This window comes from Atractosteus spatula, chromosome 6 (assembly GCF_055471065.1).
Source record: "Atractosteus spatula isolate fAtrSpa1 chromosome 6, fAtrSpa1.hap1, whole genome shotgun sequence".
Classification (NCBI taxonomy): Eukaryota; Metazoa; Chordata; class Actinopteri; order Semionotiformes; family Lepisosteidae; genus Atractosteus; species Atractosteus spatula.
In genome coordinates, this window is record NC_142711.1 from 12,441,560 (window position 1) to 12,461,992 (window position 20,433).

The 20,433-nt window shown below is 35.3% G+C and overlaps 1 protein-coding gene across 1 annotated transcript in view; it reads left to right on the forward strand.

Annotated features, from left to right (window-relative positions):
• The first annotated feature begins 287 nt into the window (after nucleotides 1-287).
• Nucleotides 288-20,433, forward strand: part of rb1cc1 (RB1-inducible coiled-coil 1) — a 72,337-nt gene continuing 52,191 nt past the window's right edge. The window contains exons 1-7 of the mRNA XM_088918914.1: nucleotides 288-547; nucleotides 7,947-8,069; nucleotides 8,786-8,914; nucleotides 9,786-9,912; nucleotides 11,171-11,341; nucleotides 12,796-12,998; nucleotides 15,515-15,935. Of these exons, the coding sequence (XP_088775040.1) occupies nucleotides 8,844-8,914; nucleotides 9,786-9,912; nucleotides 11,171-11,341; nucleotides 12,796-12,998; nucleotides 15,515-15,935 (993 nt within the window). The 5' untranslated portion in view covers nucleotides 288-547; nucleotides 7,947-8,069; nucleotides 8,786-8,843. The remainder of the gene's footprint in view (nucleotides 548-7,946; nucleotides 8,070-8,785; nucleotides 8,915-9,785; nucleotides 9,913-11,170; nucleotides 11,342-12,795; nucleotides 12,999-15,514; nucleotides 15,936-20,433) is intronic.

The following is a 20,433-nucleotide window of genomic DNA, read 5'->3' on the forward strand; positions in this document are numbered from 1 at the left end:
ACCGTTTTTTTCCCACCCACTGCTTTTTTGCATTTGTATGAAACACATCGCTCATTCGCGGTCATTTAACGCGCTGTAAATACAGCAGCTTTTAATTTTTTTTAAAAAAAGTATTCATTTTCAAATCCTTTGTGCATACTTTTACAATTTATCCCTCGGTTAGGAAACGTAAAACGTTATACGCTTTTCCGCTATGGTTATACAGACGGTACCCGGATGAGGGTCACCCTCACTTCTTCCTGCAAGTCCGACTTTGCCTCACTCGCTCCCAGCGTGCACCGCGCTGCGCAGTGACGCCAAGAACAAAACACAGAGCAGACATACAGAAAGAGGGTGTTACTTGAAATAAACATTACACAATCCAGGAGGAGAAGATCGCTTACAAGAAACATAACAACAAAACCCCCAGACTCTTGAAATTAAAACGGACAATATGCACATGTGTACGCACTGAAATATACCGTCTAACGCATAAACAGCAACTGTGTATGTTTTGCGATCCCAAAGCAGGGTTAAACCTGGAGGATGTGATACATAAACACCAGAGGTAAGGGTTCGCTGCTATTGCTTTTTAAGTTAACATCAGTTTTCAGTTTGCTTGATCAGGTTGGAGGGGTCGGTTGTCATAGTGTTGAACACAGAAACGCGAGTGTAATGAGTTGATCAGATGCAGAGAAGCAAGCCATCCTTTGTACTGTTATAACAGTTGGTGGTATAGTCAGGCTGACTAGCGTGTGGTGGGCCCACTGGCGGTGTACTGTACGTATAAACCGAAATGTAGCAAACGAGGATGAGCCTTTCTTTTTCTGTTAGGAGAAAAATTGGCTGCCTTCATCGTTTCTTCTGTAGTCTTCACTACTTTGTTTAGTGATAGTAGGAAAAGGAAACTAGGCCTCGGATTGAAACTGGACTACAGCCTGCATACAGAGCACTGCTAAAACCCTTTCAGATCTTAAAGGGGACTTAAACGTGACGTCCTTTGTGTAATTATAACAAACTGACTTTGGTTTGTCAATTTTCACGTTAAAGAAAAGCAAGTCAAGGTTTAGCGAATTAGAACTCGGAGTGGTTCAGTGGTCAACACGACATGACTCAGCCTGGACATGCCTGTCATTTTACGGCAGGGAAAACTTTCCTTTTGTTTTGGTCTGTGAAGTTAAGTGGAGCACACGTTACCTGTCAGAGATCTAAACGGACACGGAGTGGGATTTGTAAGAAACGGAAGGGATACCTGCCCTTGATCCAACCGGGGTTTTAACCTTTACACTATTTGTGTGAGACACATGAAGTTCGAGGCAGATCACTTCCTACCATTGTTTGGATCCTACTGTTGTTTTCTGGTAATCATTGTCAAATTCTGTACTGAGATGTTTTTCTAACAAACATTTTTCAAAGACAAAACGTTTTTTCTTCTCGAAAAATAAAATAGTAGATTTTTCTAAGTATATTTTAACTATTAACTTTACTTACTAATTATTCACTGTTAATTATGCCTCATACATTATTCAGTATCTATACAAAGATTGTCCCATGGTAAGAAGTGTAATGCAGAGCAAACTGTAGTATACAAGACAGGTGCATTTTTAAACTCACTATTTTAGCTCATACTGTTAATTTAAAACCACTATAGAAACTTGACCTGTAGATCCCTGTGAAAATTAAAAGGATGTGTGTTAAGGTTTGAAAACAAAGGCACTTATTGACTTTAACCCTTTGTACTATATTGTCCATTGTGGTTGAGCTCTATGGCAATTGGCATGAAAGAAGTGTCTGTATAGGACTAGAAAATATTGAGGCTTTCATGAATTATTGTATACAGTATTTAATCAACTCTGCTTTAGTTGACCAGAATTTATACCCTGCCCATATTTTGTGAAAATAATTATTTTTAAAAACTGTTAAAACCCATTTAAGTTTGGATGTTGTAAGTCTTCAGGTGGGCAGCTGCGTCAGCATGCGTAGGCTGCAAAGGAACAAGTCATAGGTTTGTTCCATGCTGAAAAAAGAAGAAAGAAAACACAACGTTTCGGCCGTGGAGCCTTCTTCGGGTGTCAACGGCTCCGCGGCCGAAACGTTGTGTTTTCTTTCTTCTTTTTTCAGCACGAAATAAACCTATGACTTGTTCTATTGTAAGTCTTGATCATCTGTTCATTGTGAATGATCTATTGCTTTTAAGCCACAGTGATTTTGCCTATATACAGTGCCTTGCGAAAGTATTCGGCCCCCTTGAACTTTTCAACCTTTTGCCACATTTCAGGCTTCAAACATAAAGATATAAATTTTTTATTTTATGTGAAGAATCACCAACAAGTGGGACACAATTGTGAAGTGGAACGAAATCTATTGGATTTTTGAAACTTTTTTAACTAATAAAAAAATGAAAAGTGGGGCGTGCAAAATTATTCGGCCCCCTTGCGTTAATACTTTGTAGAGCCACCTTTTGCTGCGATTACAGCTGCAAGTCGCTTGGGGTATGTCTCTATCAGTTTTGCACATCGAGAGACTGAAATTCTTGCCCATTCTTCCTTGCAAAACAGCTCGAGCTCAGTGAGGTTGGATGGAGAGCGTTTGTGAACAGCAGTTTTCAGCTCTTTCCACAGATTCTCGATTGGATTCAGGTCTGGACTTTGACTTGGCCATTCAAACACCTGGATACGTTTATTTGTGAACCATTCCTTTGTAGATTTTGCTGTATGTTTGGGATCATTGTCTTGTTGGAAGAGAAATCTCCGTCCCAGTTTCAGGTCTTTTGCAGACTCCAACAGGTTTTCATCCAGAATGGTCCTGTATTTGGCTGCATCCATCTTCCCCTCAATTTTAACCATCTTCCCTGTCCCTGCTGAAGAAAAGCAGGCCCAAACCATGATGCTGCCTCCACCATGTTTGACAGTGGGGATGGTGTGTTGAGGGTGATGAGCTGTGTTGCTTTTACGCCAAACATATCGTTTTGCATTGTGGCCAAAAAGTTCGATTTTGGTTTCATCTGACCAGAGCACCTTCTTCCACATGTTTGGGGTGTCTCCCAGGTGGCTTGTGGCAAACTTTAGACGAGACTTTTTATGGATATCTTTGAGAAATGGCTTTCTTCTTGCCACTCTTCCATAAAGGCCAGATTTGTGCAGTGTAAGACTGATTGTTGTCCTATGGACAGACTCTCCCACCTCAGCTGTAGTTCTCTGCAGTTCATCCAGAGTGATCATGGACCTCTTGGCTGCATCTCTGATCAGTCTTCTCCTTGTCTGAGCTGAAAGTTTAGAGGGACGGCCAGGTCTTGGTAGATTTGCAGTGGTCTGATACTCCTTCCATTTCAAGATGATCGCTTGCACAGTGCTCCTTGGGATGTATGAAGCTTGGGAAATCTTTTTGTATCCAAATCCGGCTTTAAACTTCTCCACAACAGTATTACGGACCTGCCTGGTGTGTTCCTTGGTCTTCATGATGCTCTCTGCGCTTTCAACAGAACCTTGAGACTATCACAGAGCAGGTGCATTTATACAGAGACTTGATTACACACAGGTGGATTCTATTTATCACCATCAGTCATTTAGGACAACATTGGATCATTCAGAGATCCTCGCTGAACTTCTGGAGTGAGTTTGCTGCACTGAAAGTAAAGGGGCCGAATAATTTTGCACGCCCCAGTTTTCATTTTTTTATTAGTTAAAAAAGTTTCAAAAATCCAATAGATTTCGTTCCACTTCACAATTGTGTCCCACTTGTTGGTGATTCTTCACATAAAATAAAAAATTTATATCTTTATGTTTGAAGCCTGAAATGTGGCAAAAGGTTGAAAAGTTCAAGGGGGCCGAATACTTTCGCAAGGCACTGTATGTATACAAACCAGTGTAACAGTAATGATTATGGGGACACCTCCACCTTTCACTGAAATCCTGCTGAAAAAAATAAATTCATAGAAACTTTTGGTTTAACATTATCCATTTAAAAATAGTAGTTGGAGCATTTTCTTGACTTTTGACCTCAGTTAAATCTTAGGACACTCTTTGCCCACTCTCAATCGGAGTCTTGGAGACAACTTTCAGAAACTGAACTATTTAGTGTGTGGTGGTTACAGCAGCAAAAATGATGCACAATACTAGATAACAGAAAACAGTCTGGTTGGTCAAAAGTCCCCGTGTAATTGTTTCCTTATACAGAGGAGAGCACAGACCCTTTGCTCATATAAGGCTAAAGGTGCCTAGAAGGGCAATTAATCTACAAGGGTTATCGAAAAGAGCTATGGAGAAGGGTGTTTTGTAGAAATACAACTATTTTAGTTTTAATTTTCTGCTCTAAGAGTAAGCACACCACATGAACTGACGGTACAGTAAAAATAAAGCATACAGAGGAAGAAATGAGGTATTATTGTTCACTTCACTCTCATGGAGTCCTGTAAAAAAGGTAACTTTGTGGTGAAGAGTTTATCTTTGGAATAATAAACCTAAGCAGAAGAGGCTAAGCCTAATAAGCGTAATGGAACAAATTGGGTACCATTCATTGTAACCTTTACTTTTTTCTGAAGGTTTTTAAAAGTGATCCGATGACTGATGAAGTCTAGACGTCATAAGATCCTAGTAAAGTTATTAGCCAGCTGTCACCTTGAGTCCCCTGAGAGGTTGCTAATGTTTGGCTGAGGATTGCTGGGGCTGGGTGGGTATGAGTCAGCCAGGGTGTCTATGCTAAGCAATAGTATTCCCTGGGCTTTGCAGATCAGTTGCTATTCATCAGTGAGAGATGACATTGTTCTTCCAGTTGGTTCTGACTTATCAGGTACTGTAGAGCTTGCAGCGTACTTGAGAAGAGAATTCATAGTTCTTTTCGCCTCAGCCATAAACTGTAGCCACAGGTCTGGCTCCAAGGTCATAGTTCTAAGCTGTTAATTAATGCTTTGTGTTTATAAATAGGGAAATTATGAAAAATGAAACTTCTAAAAAACTCTTGAGACCTGTAAAAGTGTAGGAGAAAGTAAATCACAGTTCACCCCTACCCTGGGTTATGTTGCTTTGCAGTTACATTGGTTTTAATACAGAACAAATATATCACCTTTATGCTGGTACAGGCAATCATGCCTTGGCTTTACATCAATTTGCCATTGGTGATTAGCCAGACTGCGACATTGATGCCTGCTTAGCCTGTTAATGGCAGCATCAATTGTAAATCTGTGTGTACATTACAGTTTTTTTTTTTAATGATTGAAAAGGCTTCATTTTGATCTATTGCATACATAGGAACAAATAATAGGTTAATTCCACGCTGAAAAGAGAAGAAAGAAAATACAATGTTTCAGCTGTGGAGCCTTCTTCAGGTGTGAGGTCTGCTCACACCCAAAGAAGGCTCCGCAGCCGAAACGCAGCTACCCACCTGAACTATTGCATACATATATTATTATTTCTCATGCATGGGCTAAGAAAAGGAAAAAAAAACGTATTTTATGTACAAATTTACTTTATTGTGGGTCTCTAAATCTAAATGTAGGGTATGCCTTTATATTGATTATTCTTCTCTTTGCTGCCAGGACTTTCTTAATTGTGAAGACCTTTGTGTGTTCTTTGATGGAAAGTCAAACCATCCTCTAATTTCTAAAAGTTCAGAACTTTAAAATAAGATATTGTGAATATTGAGTTGCAAAAACGGTTGACAAATGCCAAACCTTAGTTTTGTGAGAGTTTGTATGAATTGTTTTTTAGATGTTTTGGTGTTTCACTATTCATGAAATGTGTTATTGCTAGTATTTGTACCTTAACTTTAGCTTACGTATCATGTAATATTTTCATATTTCACTTTGACTTATAGCTTGTTCTTTATGGCTTTGTAGTTAAGTCATCCCTCATCTGGAATCATTCACTATGAATGCACATTATTGCTAGATCTTGTCAGATATCCGAAGATAAGCAAGGATAACCCTTGTTATCACCACAATAGGTGGCTCCGGTGGGCCACAATTTTCCAAGCAATTCCCAAGTATTTTGACAGGGGATGCTGTGATGTAGAAGGTACTGTTATCATCATCATGACATCATCAAAAATCAAGGTTTTGACTAGATGGTCATTAAAGGTCCCCTAGAATTGTTAGTAACATAGTAGTGGACTTGCATAACCTGTACTCCCTAAATTTACTCCTTAGTTAAATTGGTAAAATTATTTGTCACTTATCTGCCTTATTAGTTGTGTTTGTTGCAGGTCAGTGCATGGTGGAAGTAGGTCCCCCCAGTACATGAAGTGCTTGGGAAAAAGGAATTGCAAGCAATTACGTTATTATGTTATAACAATAATTCACCAAATAGCTCTTTCAATACTATACATATCCATTTTTCACAAGGGAAGGAACTTTGTATCTGCAGCCTGTCACTTGTGTATGTAGTGTTTTAGCTGGAGATCAAAGCCATTTGGTTTACAGGGATTATGCGGTATGGAAATTTGCAGTTACTTTCTAGTTAATTTGTACATTTGTATATTTATAATTAATCCAAATCAGATTCTTAATGTGAAAAAAACATAGACTTTTGAATTAAATGAGATGATTGATTGATTTATAAACTGTATGCTCTTTCCAAAGGCAAATACACTTCAACTTTTTGTGCTACAGTACACAACAATATGCAAAACTCACATTTTATTACAAACCAAGGTGCCAAAAGGCTGATGTTTTTCAGTGTTAAAATGACAAAATTGTTTATACTACATACTGTACATCTTGCAATGCACATGTTCCCAGTTGAACCCTCATCAGTGGATAAGTGTTCTCCAAAACATATAAAGTGATAACACTTCTAATTAGTCTGTCCACAAATCGCAAGTCTTATACTATATACCGATTCAAATTAACCATGAAAGATCCAGCATATTAGGCCTGTCTGTTGAGTATGCATGAAGTTTTTGGGCGAAACCCAGTTCAGTTTGGTTTGCCATAGTTTCTTGTCTTTTAATGTGTGATATTTTGATTCATTATCGTTATTATTTTGCTATACCTAATTTCTGATTTTGGTTCAAAATATACATTACATTTAATAAGAACAAATAATTAGATTATAGATTAGAATAGAAATAAAAATTATGAATGATCATGCTTGTCTGTTATTAACAGCTTTTGAGATTTTTTTTACTTAGTGTTGTGAAGTGTGCTTTATCTTTCTCTGCTGATCCTGTGTCTTGCTCTCAGTGGATTATTTGTATAGAATAACAGTGAATGTTGAGCCAAGTTCAGGGTCTTACTGTGAACATGGACAGTTATCTGAATTTTTCTAAGTACTGGCAGTTTTGTTTTGAAGACACATCTTCTTTTAATTACAGTCCTGCACATCCTTACATTGTTGATGTCTGTGTGATGGATAAACGTAATGGAGCCTTTCTAGCCTGTTTGGTCGTTAGTGGTTAATTATACGAACACAAAAAAGGTTACTAAAAGTACAGGGTTTGATAATTAGCTCAGTGACTCACGTTTTGTAGCTTTGAAACTATAGATACTGTAATTACATGAGTAGTTAGCAGTACATTATGAATTTATGCAGGAATATACTTGAATACCATTTTGGATACCATTTTATGTGGAAATAACTTATACTTGAAAGAGTAGCCTGTATGGGATTTTATGTCCTTTTGCAGTATTTCTCTTTTGTAAGGGTAGCACTGATATTAGTATATTATATACTGCTATGATGTTCTGGGATGTATGATATAAGTAATTCAAACTTGCACATGTATCAGTATTCACAAAGTATACTCCTGATTTTTGAGGGGTGTGTAAAAGGCAACAATGTGAAGAATGAGTGTTATTCCTTCTACAGTCTATTTATCTTAGTGACTTAGTATTTTAAAGTGAACATTTTTTAGAATATATTGAGAAACGTTTTCAACTACATGATGTTAATTCCAGAAACCTTTTAACATTATTGCATATTAATTTTGGGTTGGTTTTCTTTTTCATTTAATGATTTTGTTCTCATTAACAGGTCTACCAAGCAATTATAAGATTCATTTTGATGGTGCAACAGCAAAAGAGCAATCGAACATATGTTCTCCTCTCCTGAAAAACTTGGCTGTAGATATCAGGAAACTGTGTCCTGTGCTTAAGAGTAAGTATACAGTCTTAATATATAGTTTTTAATTCATGAAACAATCTAACAAATGCTATGTAAAATAAATGGAAAAGAAGTTAGGAAGATGTGATAAATAGTTTGAGAGTGTTTAATTTAGTTTTCTACTGATACGTTGAAGAAACACAGCACTGAGTGAATTAGTGGATTTAATCAAATATTTCAAGTCCTTATAAAAATGTTATAGTTAAACAGTGAGTAGGACTACTCAAAAATGTAACAAAGAAAAAAGTTAGCTACAATTGTGCATTCAGAAAAAGATCATCATCCCCTATGTATTCTTGTTACATTTAAAAGGTTGAATCATAAAGTTCATGAAGTCTAAAATTGCAAACTCAGTTTAAAACCTGGTTGAAAATGTAAGAATGCTTTGTGATGATTTTGTGCATTTCTAATTAGTTTTGAGAAGGGAAATAATCGCTAAAAACATGAGATATTGGTCCAAATGGATCTTCAGACTGTTTCAGAATTAATGTTTACTCCAGTTCTTTTCCCCTCACATCATTTAAACTATTTTGGAGATCTCCTGCATGTCTTACATAAATATTTTGTGTTTAAATGTTTTTCATTTTAATATTATATCCTCAGTATAAGTGCGTTTGCTATGCAAATAATATTGATCCATTTCTTTCCAGATTTCCAAATATACTGTTTTTGCTCATTAAAATATTTTCTTATTTTCTTCATGGGAGTAGGTGCTGAATGACTAAATGAAAAAGAAAGGGACACGTGAAGAAAGCTGGAGATATCAACATGAAGTTGTATGTGTTTCTGGTCAACAATGGCAATACACTGACATTTAACACTGAACTTGCTGTACAAACGTAAGAGCAATTCTTGTTGTTTTTTTTAAAATAGTAAAGTGACTGCGCTGTCATTAACCTGTGTTAAGATGGTTGAAGAAGGCTAAGATATGTCCCCAGATCCTCACTAACTTTTACAGATGCACTATAGAAAGCATACTGACAGGTTTCATCACAGTGTGGTATGGCAACTGCAGTATTGCTGACCGCAAAGCCCTAAAGCGGGTGGTTAAAACTGCCCAGTCCATCACTGGGGTTGCTCTCCCATCCATCCAGGAGATTTATGACAGACAGTGCTTGAGGAAAGCTCTAAGCATCATCAAAGACCCCACACACCCCAGCTACAGACTGTTCAACCCATCTACCATCTGGAGCATTGGGGCCCAGACTACCAGACTCCCCATTTTTTACAGTTTTTACCCCCACACTATCAAACTATTAAACTCCCAGCCTCTCTCACCTACGATCTGAACCCTTACAGTGCCTTCTCTCTTTATTAGAACTCAAACACACGTTTAAACTACCTCTACCTCACATGTCAAGAAGTTCACTCCCCATAATTTTCTATCCTTTATTTCATTCTGTTGATATATGATTTTGCACAACTGATGTTGTTTTGCACATTACCTGTTTCCTGTTGTTGTTTTGCATATTATCTGTTGTCATGTTGCACATTGCCTGTTGTTTTTTTTGCCCTGCTTACCGTCTGAGAGCTAGCTAAATAGCAATTCGTTATACCATATACCTGTGTACGAGTATAATGACAATAAACTTGAACTTTAACTTAACTATGTGATAAGACTATGTGCTATAGATAAATAATTTTCAAGTATATCAATAGGATATTGTTCTGTAATGTAGGTTTGGTAAATCTTTGTTTCCTGTTTTTAAGTGTTGCAGACCTTAAGAATGCTATCCAGTCCAGATATAGGATTGCACCTCAGAACCAAGTTCTTGTTGTCAATGGCGGGGAGTGTATGGTTGCAGATAGACGTGTCTGCAGTTATAGTGCTGGCACAGTAAGTATTGCACAGTATGGTGCAGTATCACCATTGTTTTCAATTGAATTTCCATCTTAAGCTGAATCACATTTCATATTTGGAAGTGTATGTGAAGGTAACCCATTGAACTGTAGTTCAAACAGTTCTTTATATTTCTGGCAAACGTATTAACATAATCAGGTTATAAATCACTCTTCAGACACTCTTCAATTGTCTGTCAAACCACTGTAAACAAACACATTATTATGTTTGTTTCCATCACTGTACACAAACATCATTACAGAGGAAAGATTTCAATATGGTTATCTATTTTCATTGACACACTAATTAAGTACTAGTACTGCAGTTTTGAAAAATGAACTACAGTTTGAGCTAACAAGTTAAAAGTGAAAATCGTTATTTGCAAAGTAGTATGTTAAATACACATTGTCATTAAAATTTCAGTGCTCTGAATGACCACTTTTTTCACAACTTTGATCTTTCCTAACATTTGTTCTGCTCATTAAATTAATACACTTTTCTCAACATGAGAGTAATATTACAGTCTTTGAATAATATGGAAACAGTGTACTTAGATATAGCAAATAATAAAAAAAACTCTACTACTACTGTAAAAATCGATTTAATCTTTTATAATTATTAAAACATTTGACAGTTGAAATGGGGGAAATGGACTCTGCAAACATGATAAATGATTTAAAAAGGCCTCTTTGCTTTCCTTATCTTATCACAGCTAAATTTCATTTACATTTTCCTCCTTGCAGATTTATTCATACCCCTAATGAAATACTGTGCCCTTCAAAATTACTGGCATAGGAAGGTTATTTTTGGTTTATTATCAAGCAATGTGTATTTGTGATCATGCTATTCTTAAGAATAATAAGGAACTGTATTTTTTATTTTTGGGTAATTCTCTGCACTGATTCTGTATTATGGTATTAGAACCATAATATTTTTTGTTCAGCCCAGGTATTTCAAGTTGATAATGAGTACTGAGGTACATTAAAGTGTGCAAAAGTCAGTATCTGGTATCATATCTCTGAGGCAATAACTGCATGAAGTCTGGAACCCATTGAGTTCCACAGAGTTCTTCCAATCCTGCTCAGCTCAGCCTTGCTTAGTTTCTGAGATCTGACAAGATCAGTGTACAGGTAGCTAATCCTTCTAACTATATTAGTCTGCTTGCCTATGTACTTTATAGATGTATTTATTTCGGTATTACACAAGGGTATGTTTTGAAACATGAATTCATTTTGTTGTTTATTTTTTATTGCAGGATACAAATCCCATTTTTCTGTTCAGTAAGGAAATGATTTTCTGTGATCGCCCTCCAACAATACCTAAAACCACATTTTCTGTGGAAAATGACATGGATGCAAAGGTTGAAGAATCACTGTTGATGCCAGCTGTTTTTCACACCGTTGCCTCGCGAACACAACTTGCTGTGGTAATTTATTCAATTTATTTTTTCTTTTGAAATGTTTTGAATTAGTGAAAAATGTACATCTTCATGGAAGTCTTTTCAGCCCGAAGGCACTATAAGAAAACATAGTATATTATATACTTTCTGGATATGTAATACAAAACTCACTCTACTGTTTATCTAAATAAATATGTTGTATACTGTATTGTATGACATTACAGTACAGTAAAGCCTTACTTTACTGGACTAATTGGGGTAAGTTGGTGTCTGATGTCGCCAGCTGTGTATCAAATCGCCATGCTATATGTGAAGCTCAAAAAAACTTTTATAAGCAATGAAAATTATATCAGACATAAACCAAGCTTTTTTGGAATGGTAGTAGACTACTGGAAGCTTGTTCATTATATCCTTGTGGCTTGCCGTTAGCATTTGCACACAGTAACGCTAAGATCCTATCCTTGCTGATTTCACATTCTGGTGTAGATGTCTCATGATCTTATGCCTGGGTATTTTACGGGATTGAATTCCAGAAAAGACCAGTCTAGTCAGCACTGTGCAGTTGGGATAATACGATACCTTCATCTTCAATTAATTTATTCACGTTCTTATGAAACTTTTCTATCTCTTCAGTGGGTGCGCTCAGAGTTTTTATTATTTACTTTACTGTGACGTTTATAAAATTGCCAAAGCCATTCATCACTGAATCTGAAATTAAATTCCATGTGTTTGGCAAACGTATTGGCTGCAGATCGCAGTTTAACATTATGGTCATCCCTTTTGCAGACAAAACCCCTTTACCAAATTCGTCTGTTAAAGTCTGTAATTACTGTAATTAAAAATGGCATGCAGTGAAACAAAATGAATAACTGCATTGTGTCCTGGTAAAAATGTTTGTAATAAAACACATTTCTTGCAATATTTTGAATGATTTGGCACAGGGATATTGAACCCTCTTAGTCTTTGAATCCTTTTTGTAGCCTTGACTTCCAGTCTATGGTCAAGGATTATAGAAATCGAGGAACATTTGTTAATGACTAAAAAGTGCAAAAAAATAGTGCCTGTTGCATTTCAAATAAGAGTAATGTGGGAATTAGTCTTGTTGAGGTTTAAATGTAAATTGGTTTCAGGTCATATATCTGGCTAGCACTGCTAGCACTGCCGGGCTTGTCAATCTTAGGTCTCAAGTAGGACATAAAATGTACACCTTAATGTTTCTTTGACAAAACTGAATTGTTGACACCCTTTTTGTTTATGTTTTGTTTTGTGGAATGAGCATACCGTACTCTTCGTGACCAATATACTGTACACTATATAATACACTATACTTTAAAAAGGTGCCATCCTTCGGATGAGGGGTAAAACCGAGGTCCTGACTCTGTGCAAACATTTACATCTTTGCAAAACCAAACCAGCAATAAATTAATTCAGGGAAACGTCAGTTTTATTTTACAGCGACTGTTATTTAACTTGTTTTTCAGGAAATGTTTGAAATTGCCAAGAAGATTTGTTCTTACTGTGAACAACAAGTTCACGACGAACATCTCCAGCACCAAGGCTGGGCTGCTATAATGGCCAATTTAGATGACTGTACTCTGTCTCATCAGAAGCTGCTGTTTAAATTTGAAACTGCCTATATAAGTTACCAACAGAGTATTGAAGATATCAAACAAAAACTTAACAAGTAAGTATTGTGTCCCATACACATTCTCATGTTAATACACAGTTAGTGAATTGGTGTTGAGCGTCAAAACAAATGCCTCTAGTGCTCAGCTAACTTTACGCAGTTCTGAAGAGAGGCAAGTGAAAACGTGAGAAGCAGTGTGAAAACGGGAGACCATAGTGTTTGCAATTGTTTTCTTGACAACTATGTAATCACCATACTTTTCTCAAGTACAGCATTTGTAAAGTACAATTTTGTAAACCTATAAGCATACAAAATTGTCTGAAATTTATATCAAGAAACAGAATTACAAGAGAAGACCTTGTTTCACATGCTAAAAGTCAGTATCTTAACCTCAATACCATCTTCTTAATAATACATAATACAATAATACAATAATTACCAGTACCCCTTTAAATTTCAAGCATTCCATCTGTAGTAAACATGGTAAGCTTGTGGCTTATACATGATGGTAAGATACACAATTTATCATTCAAAGATTTTTGCATTTAAGGTTGAACACTAGAGGTCACCTTATCTCTAGAATTGTATGCATAATTTTATTCTACTGCATTTCAGTTTCCTCTTCCAGGAATTCAAATACAGGGGAAAAAGACCTTTTTCCTGCTGTCTGTTCATGGTTGTTCTTCAAAATAATAACTTCTGGCATGTCTAGTTTAACAAAGACTTCCAAGGCCATTTTCACACAGTCATAAAAAAAGAAGAGATGCAGATGAACATAAAGTTCAAGAGTAATGCAGATCTACTAAAATCACTTTATATGTCAGCCAATAACCCCATATATATATACTTTACAAGTACTATTCTTAATATAAAATTAAAAAAAAAGTCTTGAACCGCAGTGGAGCGACTGTAGTTGACTTGGATACTTTTCTCATGCTCTTAAAAAAGGCATGTGTCCAGGTCTGATCCTTGGATTCGTGACTTGGACTGAAGACCTGAGGCAGATGCAGAACTTATAGAGATACCAGCTGCTCCAGCTTGGTTCTTTATTTTGTGAATCAATTCCCATGCATGCCCAAGACACCTATTTAAGTACAGGGAGGTTCTTTATTGGCTTTAGGTTCTAACATACCGAAATGTAGGCTTGTTTTCCATTAAGTTTTATTGAAACAGTGGATGATAGCCAAAGTTACCAAAACCTTTTGACTGGCTCAAAATCCTGCAAAAAAGCACATAAAGATAAATCGAATGTGCGATTGGTCTTTACAGACATTAAATAGATATTCTTCTTCTTTTAGCTAACAGTGTCTCTCCAGATTCAATTGGGAGAAATATTTTGAATTAAGGTTTGGTCATAAAATAATCTGTTTTCCATGTCTGAGGGGTGCTTTTATTTAAACTTAAAAAAAAATGTTTATTTTATGTATTTTGTACTTTTAAACATTAAATGTACATAATTATTACTTTCATTACATTTGACTATGTATATTATTTATATAAAATGGTCATGGTTGCTGTTTGATAGTTTTACTTAATTGTTTTGTTGTTTTATTTGGTATATGTGTATTATGCACCCTAAGGTAGGTATGTCTGGATCTTTTGTATTTGTTGGAGATCTCAGTCTGGACCTGCTATATTTAGAGTAATGGATGGGTTAGCTTATGTTGGCATCTTTGTGACTGTGGCTGCTCTGTCAATTCCCATAGAGCTGTTTTTCATTTGGATGTAGAAAAAGAGCCTGGTCGATAAGGTGTTTGACAATCACCTATTATGCTGTTGTGCTTTTATTGGGGACTGAACTGACTGAACTTTTGCCTACAGTCTAATGTGAATTTAGAATGGTAGTATTTAATAATTACTACACAATGTAAGTACAGTATCGTGGACATCTACAGTATCTACTCAGCCTCTGTATGGTAGATTGTGGTAGATTTTGCAAGCTATAATGCACAGTGCAGTGGCAAAATACAGAGACCTTAAACATTAAATTAAGTACACCTGTGTGTACTCAAACACAGTTGGACCTGTCATTCCTGCATTTTTTGGCCATTTGGTTTTACCATAATCTTTTCAGCTCTCTGTGTGCACATAAATGCTCTTTTATGTCTTAGGTTTAATTATTTGATGTGAGAAGATGATAGAGAGATGAGAAGCAGATGTACATCTTAACTAATGAATGTCAAAGCCTCATTTTGTATTTAATTTTTTTGTAGTTTCTGAGAAATGAGTGAAACAGTTTAAACCAATATCACATTGTTTTGTGTTGACCGAGGGAAATTGATCTTATTTTCTGATAATTAATAATGTGCCTTAAAGATGAGGGCATTCTTACATGCTTGGGTTTTAACAAAATCAGAGGCTAGTATCTGTAGACCATCTTGTTTTCATACACCCAGTTCAAAGTAATTATTTTAATAAGAAAATATAGACTGTGCTGTATAATTCTAATAACTATCTGGTGATAAGCTGACAAGGGACTTCACACATAGTGCAGCAGCTTCAGAACCTTCCTTGAGGAATGTAATGGTGTTATTTTGGAAATGAAATAAGTGCTGTTTTGTCCAATTTTAAAGCCTAGGTACAGCTGTATCCGTTATGGCTAAGATTCCGCTGTTGGAGTGCTTGACCCGCCACAGCTACAGAGAGAGTTTGGAAAGATCGAGCTCACCTGCAGAGAAGGAAGGAACTGAAGAAGAAACTGAGGAGGAGAAATCTACTGATTCGGTGCTATGCCCTGGACAACCCAGAACTAGTAATAAGTCATCAGCGTCATTTTCCATATCGGTAGAAAATTCACCTCAGGACAGCATAGCACAAGAAGACCATGAAACAACGAAGAGTAGCAGTCCGAGGGCTGAACTGCAAGATGCGGACTGCCAGGAGAAGAGTGATCAACCTCTATTCAATGTTTCCTTGTTAGACTGGATAAATGTACAAGACAGACCAAATGATGTTGAATCTGTTGTGAGAAAGTGCTTTGACTCCATCAACAGAGTAAGTGAATATTTGTTTTAAGCCTGTTCTCTTACAAGCACTGGAAACGTAGCATTGCATTAATAAAATAACCTTAGATTCACAAATCGAAAGTATGTTGGGGTTTCACTGCAGATGTTTAGAATTCTGAAAATACTTTTACTGCATTTTCCCAAAAAAATCTATATACGGATATTTCAGTTTTGATGTACTTGGGTATCTTTGGGATATAAAATTATAGTCTTCGTTGAAATACACCAATATTTAGATTTTTTAGTAACTGGAAGAGCGTGTTAGTAAATGATTACTAAATCATATTAATTTTAAAGGGATGAATAGAAAAAGTTTAAAATTGTAAATATCTCTTCTTTCCAGTTTCTTATAGTTACTTAGATTTTGATTTATTAATTTTGTTTTCGTAGCCAATATTAAAATTCTCAGCATCATTTGAGCTTCGATAGATGTAAAAAATCCCATATTTTATTAAAATGTTAACAATAATGATAATTAAAAAATAAATTTGAGAATATAACATTTCTCATTATCATGAAAAAAATATTGGAAGAGACATTTTAAATGTTCCATTTTAACTTAAGTGTTTATTTTACGTGTTTATTTAAAAGTATGTTGAGAAAGAAATATTTTTAATTACTTAGGTTGCACATTTATATTTCAAGTACCTGGTTTGAAAACATTTTAAATACATGTAGCAAAAATAGAAAAAGAGGTAATTTTGAAATCCTATAATTAGCAATACCTAAATTACATACTTATGCATTGCCATGCTTATTTGTTTTTAACATAGCTTAATCTTCATTGCTGGGGTCATGCATTCATTGTATTTTGAAACAGAAATCATTATTGTGCTAAACTGTTGATGTATTACATATTTTACTTTTGGGGGTATTTTATTATTGGGATTTTTAAAAGCTATATTAATGGCTTTAAAAAGTTAATAATTCAGTTTATATTTAAAAACAAAATCTCAAACATGTTTTCTTAGACACTCTTTATCACCAAGCTTCTGTTGATTTAGGCAAGCAGTTCTGGGAGTTATGCTATCTGTCCCTGAATATTTTAAATTAGAATATGATTAGTTTTGGCTAACATTGCACACTCACTGAAAAACACTGCTTTTAATATGATTTTAAAGATCTAAATGAAACAGAATATCTTGTTTATAGTCAGAAATGTATTGGTTAAACAATAATTTGTATGTACAGGTTTAAATTTATGCCATATGCCAGTTTTTCTTTAAAGTAATAGTAACATGAAATTTAAAAAGTGAGAAATCTGAGATATATGTTAATTTCTAGGTATTGTTGATATTTTATTATTCTCTGAGTTTATAGTTTTAGTCATTGTTGAACATTAACAGTTGTTACATATCACTCTTGAATTCTCAACTGTATAAGGGTAGGTAATGATTGACTAAAGGAATTAGACATGAAAATCCAGGACAGTATAATGCGGATAAAAATACTTTCAGCATATTTTTTTCTTTCAAAAGGCAAACGTTCAGTTTCAAAACCTAGATCATTTTGATTAATAATGTAGGACTGGGCTCTACAATATAGTATATGAAGGGTATAGAATTTCAAAAGAAGTGTCAACATTGAGATATTTAATGTTATTTTCCATGTTATTATTTAAAAAGGGTTCATGTTAGGTCTTATTTTTTATTAATTCGACATCACAAAGTATGGAAGGATTATGGTAAAAAAAGGTTGATTTAATTCAGATGTATACACTTAGATTTAAAGTTTATGAAGAGTTTATTCATGTTAAGTGCTATTTTAAGTTTTTGTACTTTATACCATTTTGTAATGCTAGCAGGCATTGCTTGAACTTCTCTGTATTAAATCTACAAGTTGGAGGGGTGCACACTAGATTTTAAACAACAGAAGGACCTATGAGTCATGAGTTTTAATACAACTGGCAAGTGTTCTTTATTGTATTTTATTATAATTGCTCTATAGCTCAAAACTCTGTTTAGACACTTGTACTCAAGGTACCGAACCAATTTATTTTAAATATACATATAATGCATAAACATATAATTCCTAAGGGTTCACAAACATTTTCTCACAACTGCAAATATAGAGGATTATAATCCTCTTTCAGTCAGACTCCACTGCCATCAAAAAAATGTCTCCACATTGCTGGAAGTAAATCATGTGTACAGAATGTGTAAATCATGTGATGGATTATCCTGAAAAAGAAAACCTTTGCTTTTCTGACAGAACTATTGATTGACTTGTACATGGTTTTGGGTTAGTGTGAGTTTCCGGTCAAAATTTGCAAGACCCTTTATTTGTAACCTTGTATGGCTGTTTGTTCTTATTTTAGGTTGAACTATTACACTCATCTATGTTAGTCTTCTTCAGTTAATTACAGCTTTGTAATTAATTGGCTTTTCTCTGTGAGTTATTCAGGATGTCCTGTGCATGAAATCTAAATTTTGGGATATTGAAATAGATTTTGTCCAGTTAGCATGCAGAATTATTAACTGTACTTTAAAATGTATCCATTTTCAGTGAAAGCATTTAATCAAATGGTTGATTGGCAAACATCTCAAATGATCAATTAAATCATCGCAATATACTCTCAAGGTTTAACTTGAGAAAACCAATCACAAAAATAAATAACAAGGTGCTGTACAAATAATGCAGCATAAAGTAGTGTAATAACTTTTCAAGTGATATTTTAAAATTAAGACTTAACTTACACAAATTACAAGAGCAATCCAACTAGCAAAATGCCCCAAAAAGTTTTAATGGTGTCTTTTAAAACCAGTCAGTAACTCAGGAATCCTGATCCTAAATGGGAGAATGTTCTTGAATTTGAAAAAAAAACCAGAAGTTCCTATACCACCAGTATTTGTGGTAGAAGTGAGATCCCGGTATTGGAGTACAAGAAAGCTGATATATTGGACATCCCGAATTTGACAGGAAGCCAGTGCAAAGAAACCATGACTAATATTACATGTTTTCCAGAACAAGTCCTACTTAGGGTTCTGTCTGTAGTGTTTTGATCTGCAGGGATTTTGTAAGACCTTATATGTAAGGGCCTTATAGTAATGAAGTATAGAGGAGAAATAACTAGTATCATCCACAGCAGACAGTGACAGAACAGGACGTTGCTGAGTAGTATTTGTAAAATGGAAGATAGTTATCTTGGTCATGTCATACTTTGTCAACTTGTCATTTCTCAGTCTAATAAAGATCTCATCCAGCCATTTCTTGTGATAAGCCAAAGTATTATCCACAGCATGGTTGGGTAGCTTGTTCCATACTCTTAGGGTATGGGTAAAGATGTGTCTCCTGTTCTTGGTTTTAAAGGTACTTTGATGCAGTTTTACTTGTAGAGCTCTTTGAACAACATCACTAATGGATTACTAATATTACTGCTGCATCTGCACTGATTGCCTTTATCTGATGACACTGTAGCCACCTCACTTCATCACTGTTTCGTAGTAGTAGTTCTGAAATGTTTCTCTACCTTAGCAACCTATAGTTGAAAAACTTAAAGATACAGGCAGAGAGAACCCTCTCCATTTCCTTTTGCAAGGTAAACTGAAAGCACGTGTTTTCTCTGTCTTTCTCATAGCCTTTTAACTTTTATCTCTCTTTTATTGTATTCTTGTGGAAAACACAAGAAACGAAACCTATTAAAAAATGTATATATAACATAGCTAAAATCCAGTGTGTCTGTGATGAACCTAGGAGAGGTGTTTTTTAAATTGGAAGCTTAATAAGCAAGTCTAGGTAAAACAAATATTCAAAGCGACTATAGCAAAAAGAGAGAGTGGTCTGTTATTTATAATGTAAAGGAAAAAGTCTCAAAATTAAACAGAAATAAAAGACCTTTTCTTGATTATCTAACTTGGGACCTTATTTAAACATCTAAAAATTACTCTAAGAGAGGCCCTGTACATTTATTTTTTTCATGATCACGTTTTGGAGAGAGATACATTTGCTTCTCTTATTTATTATGGTCCCTTTTATGTTGGTGTTTTGAGCTTATACACTACACTGTGTCTATTGACTTAGAGCATATACAGAACATTGTGTCTACTGCTGTAGACCATTCATTAGATACTTTTGTGTTTGTTTTGCAAATGTGAGGTCTTGAAAGGAATGACACATTTTCTTTAGTAGATTGCCTAAATAACTTGCAGGCTATTTACAGTGCCTTGCGAAAGTATTCGGCCCCCTTGAACTTTTCAACCTTTTGCCACATTTCAGGCTTCAAACATAAAGATATAATTTTTTTATTTTATGTGAAGAATCACCAACAAGTGGGACACAATTGTGAAGTGGAACGAAATCTATTGGATTTTTGAAACTTTTTTAACTAATAAAAAAATGAAAAGTGGGGCGTGCAAAATTATTCGGCCCCCTTGCGTTAATACTTTGTAGAGCCACCTTTTGCTGCGATTACAGCTGCAAGTCGCTTGGGGTATGTCTCTATCAGTTTTGCACATCGAGAGACTGAAATTCTTGCCCATTCTTCCTTG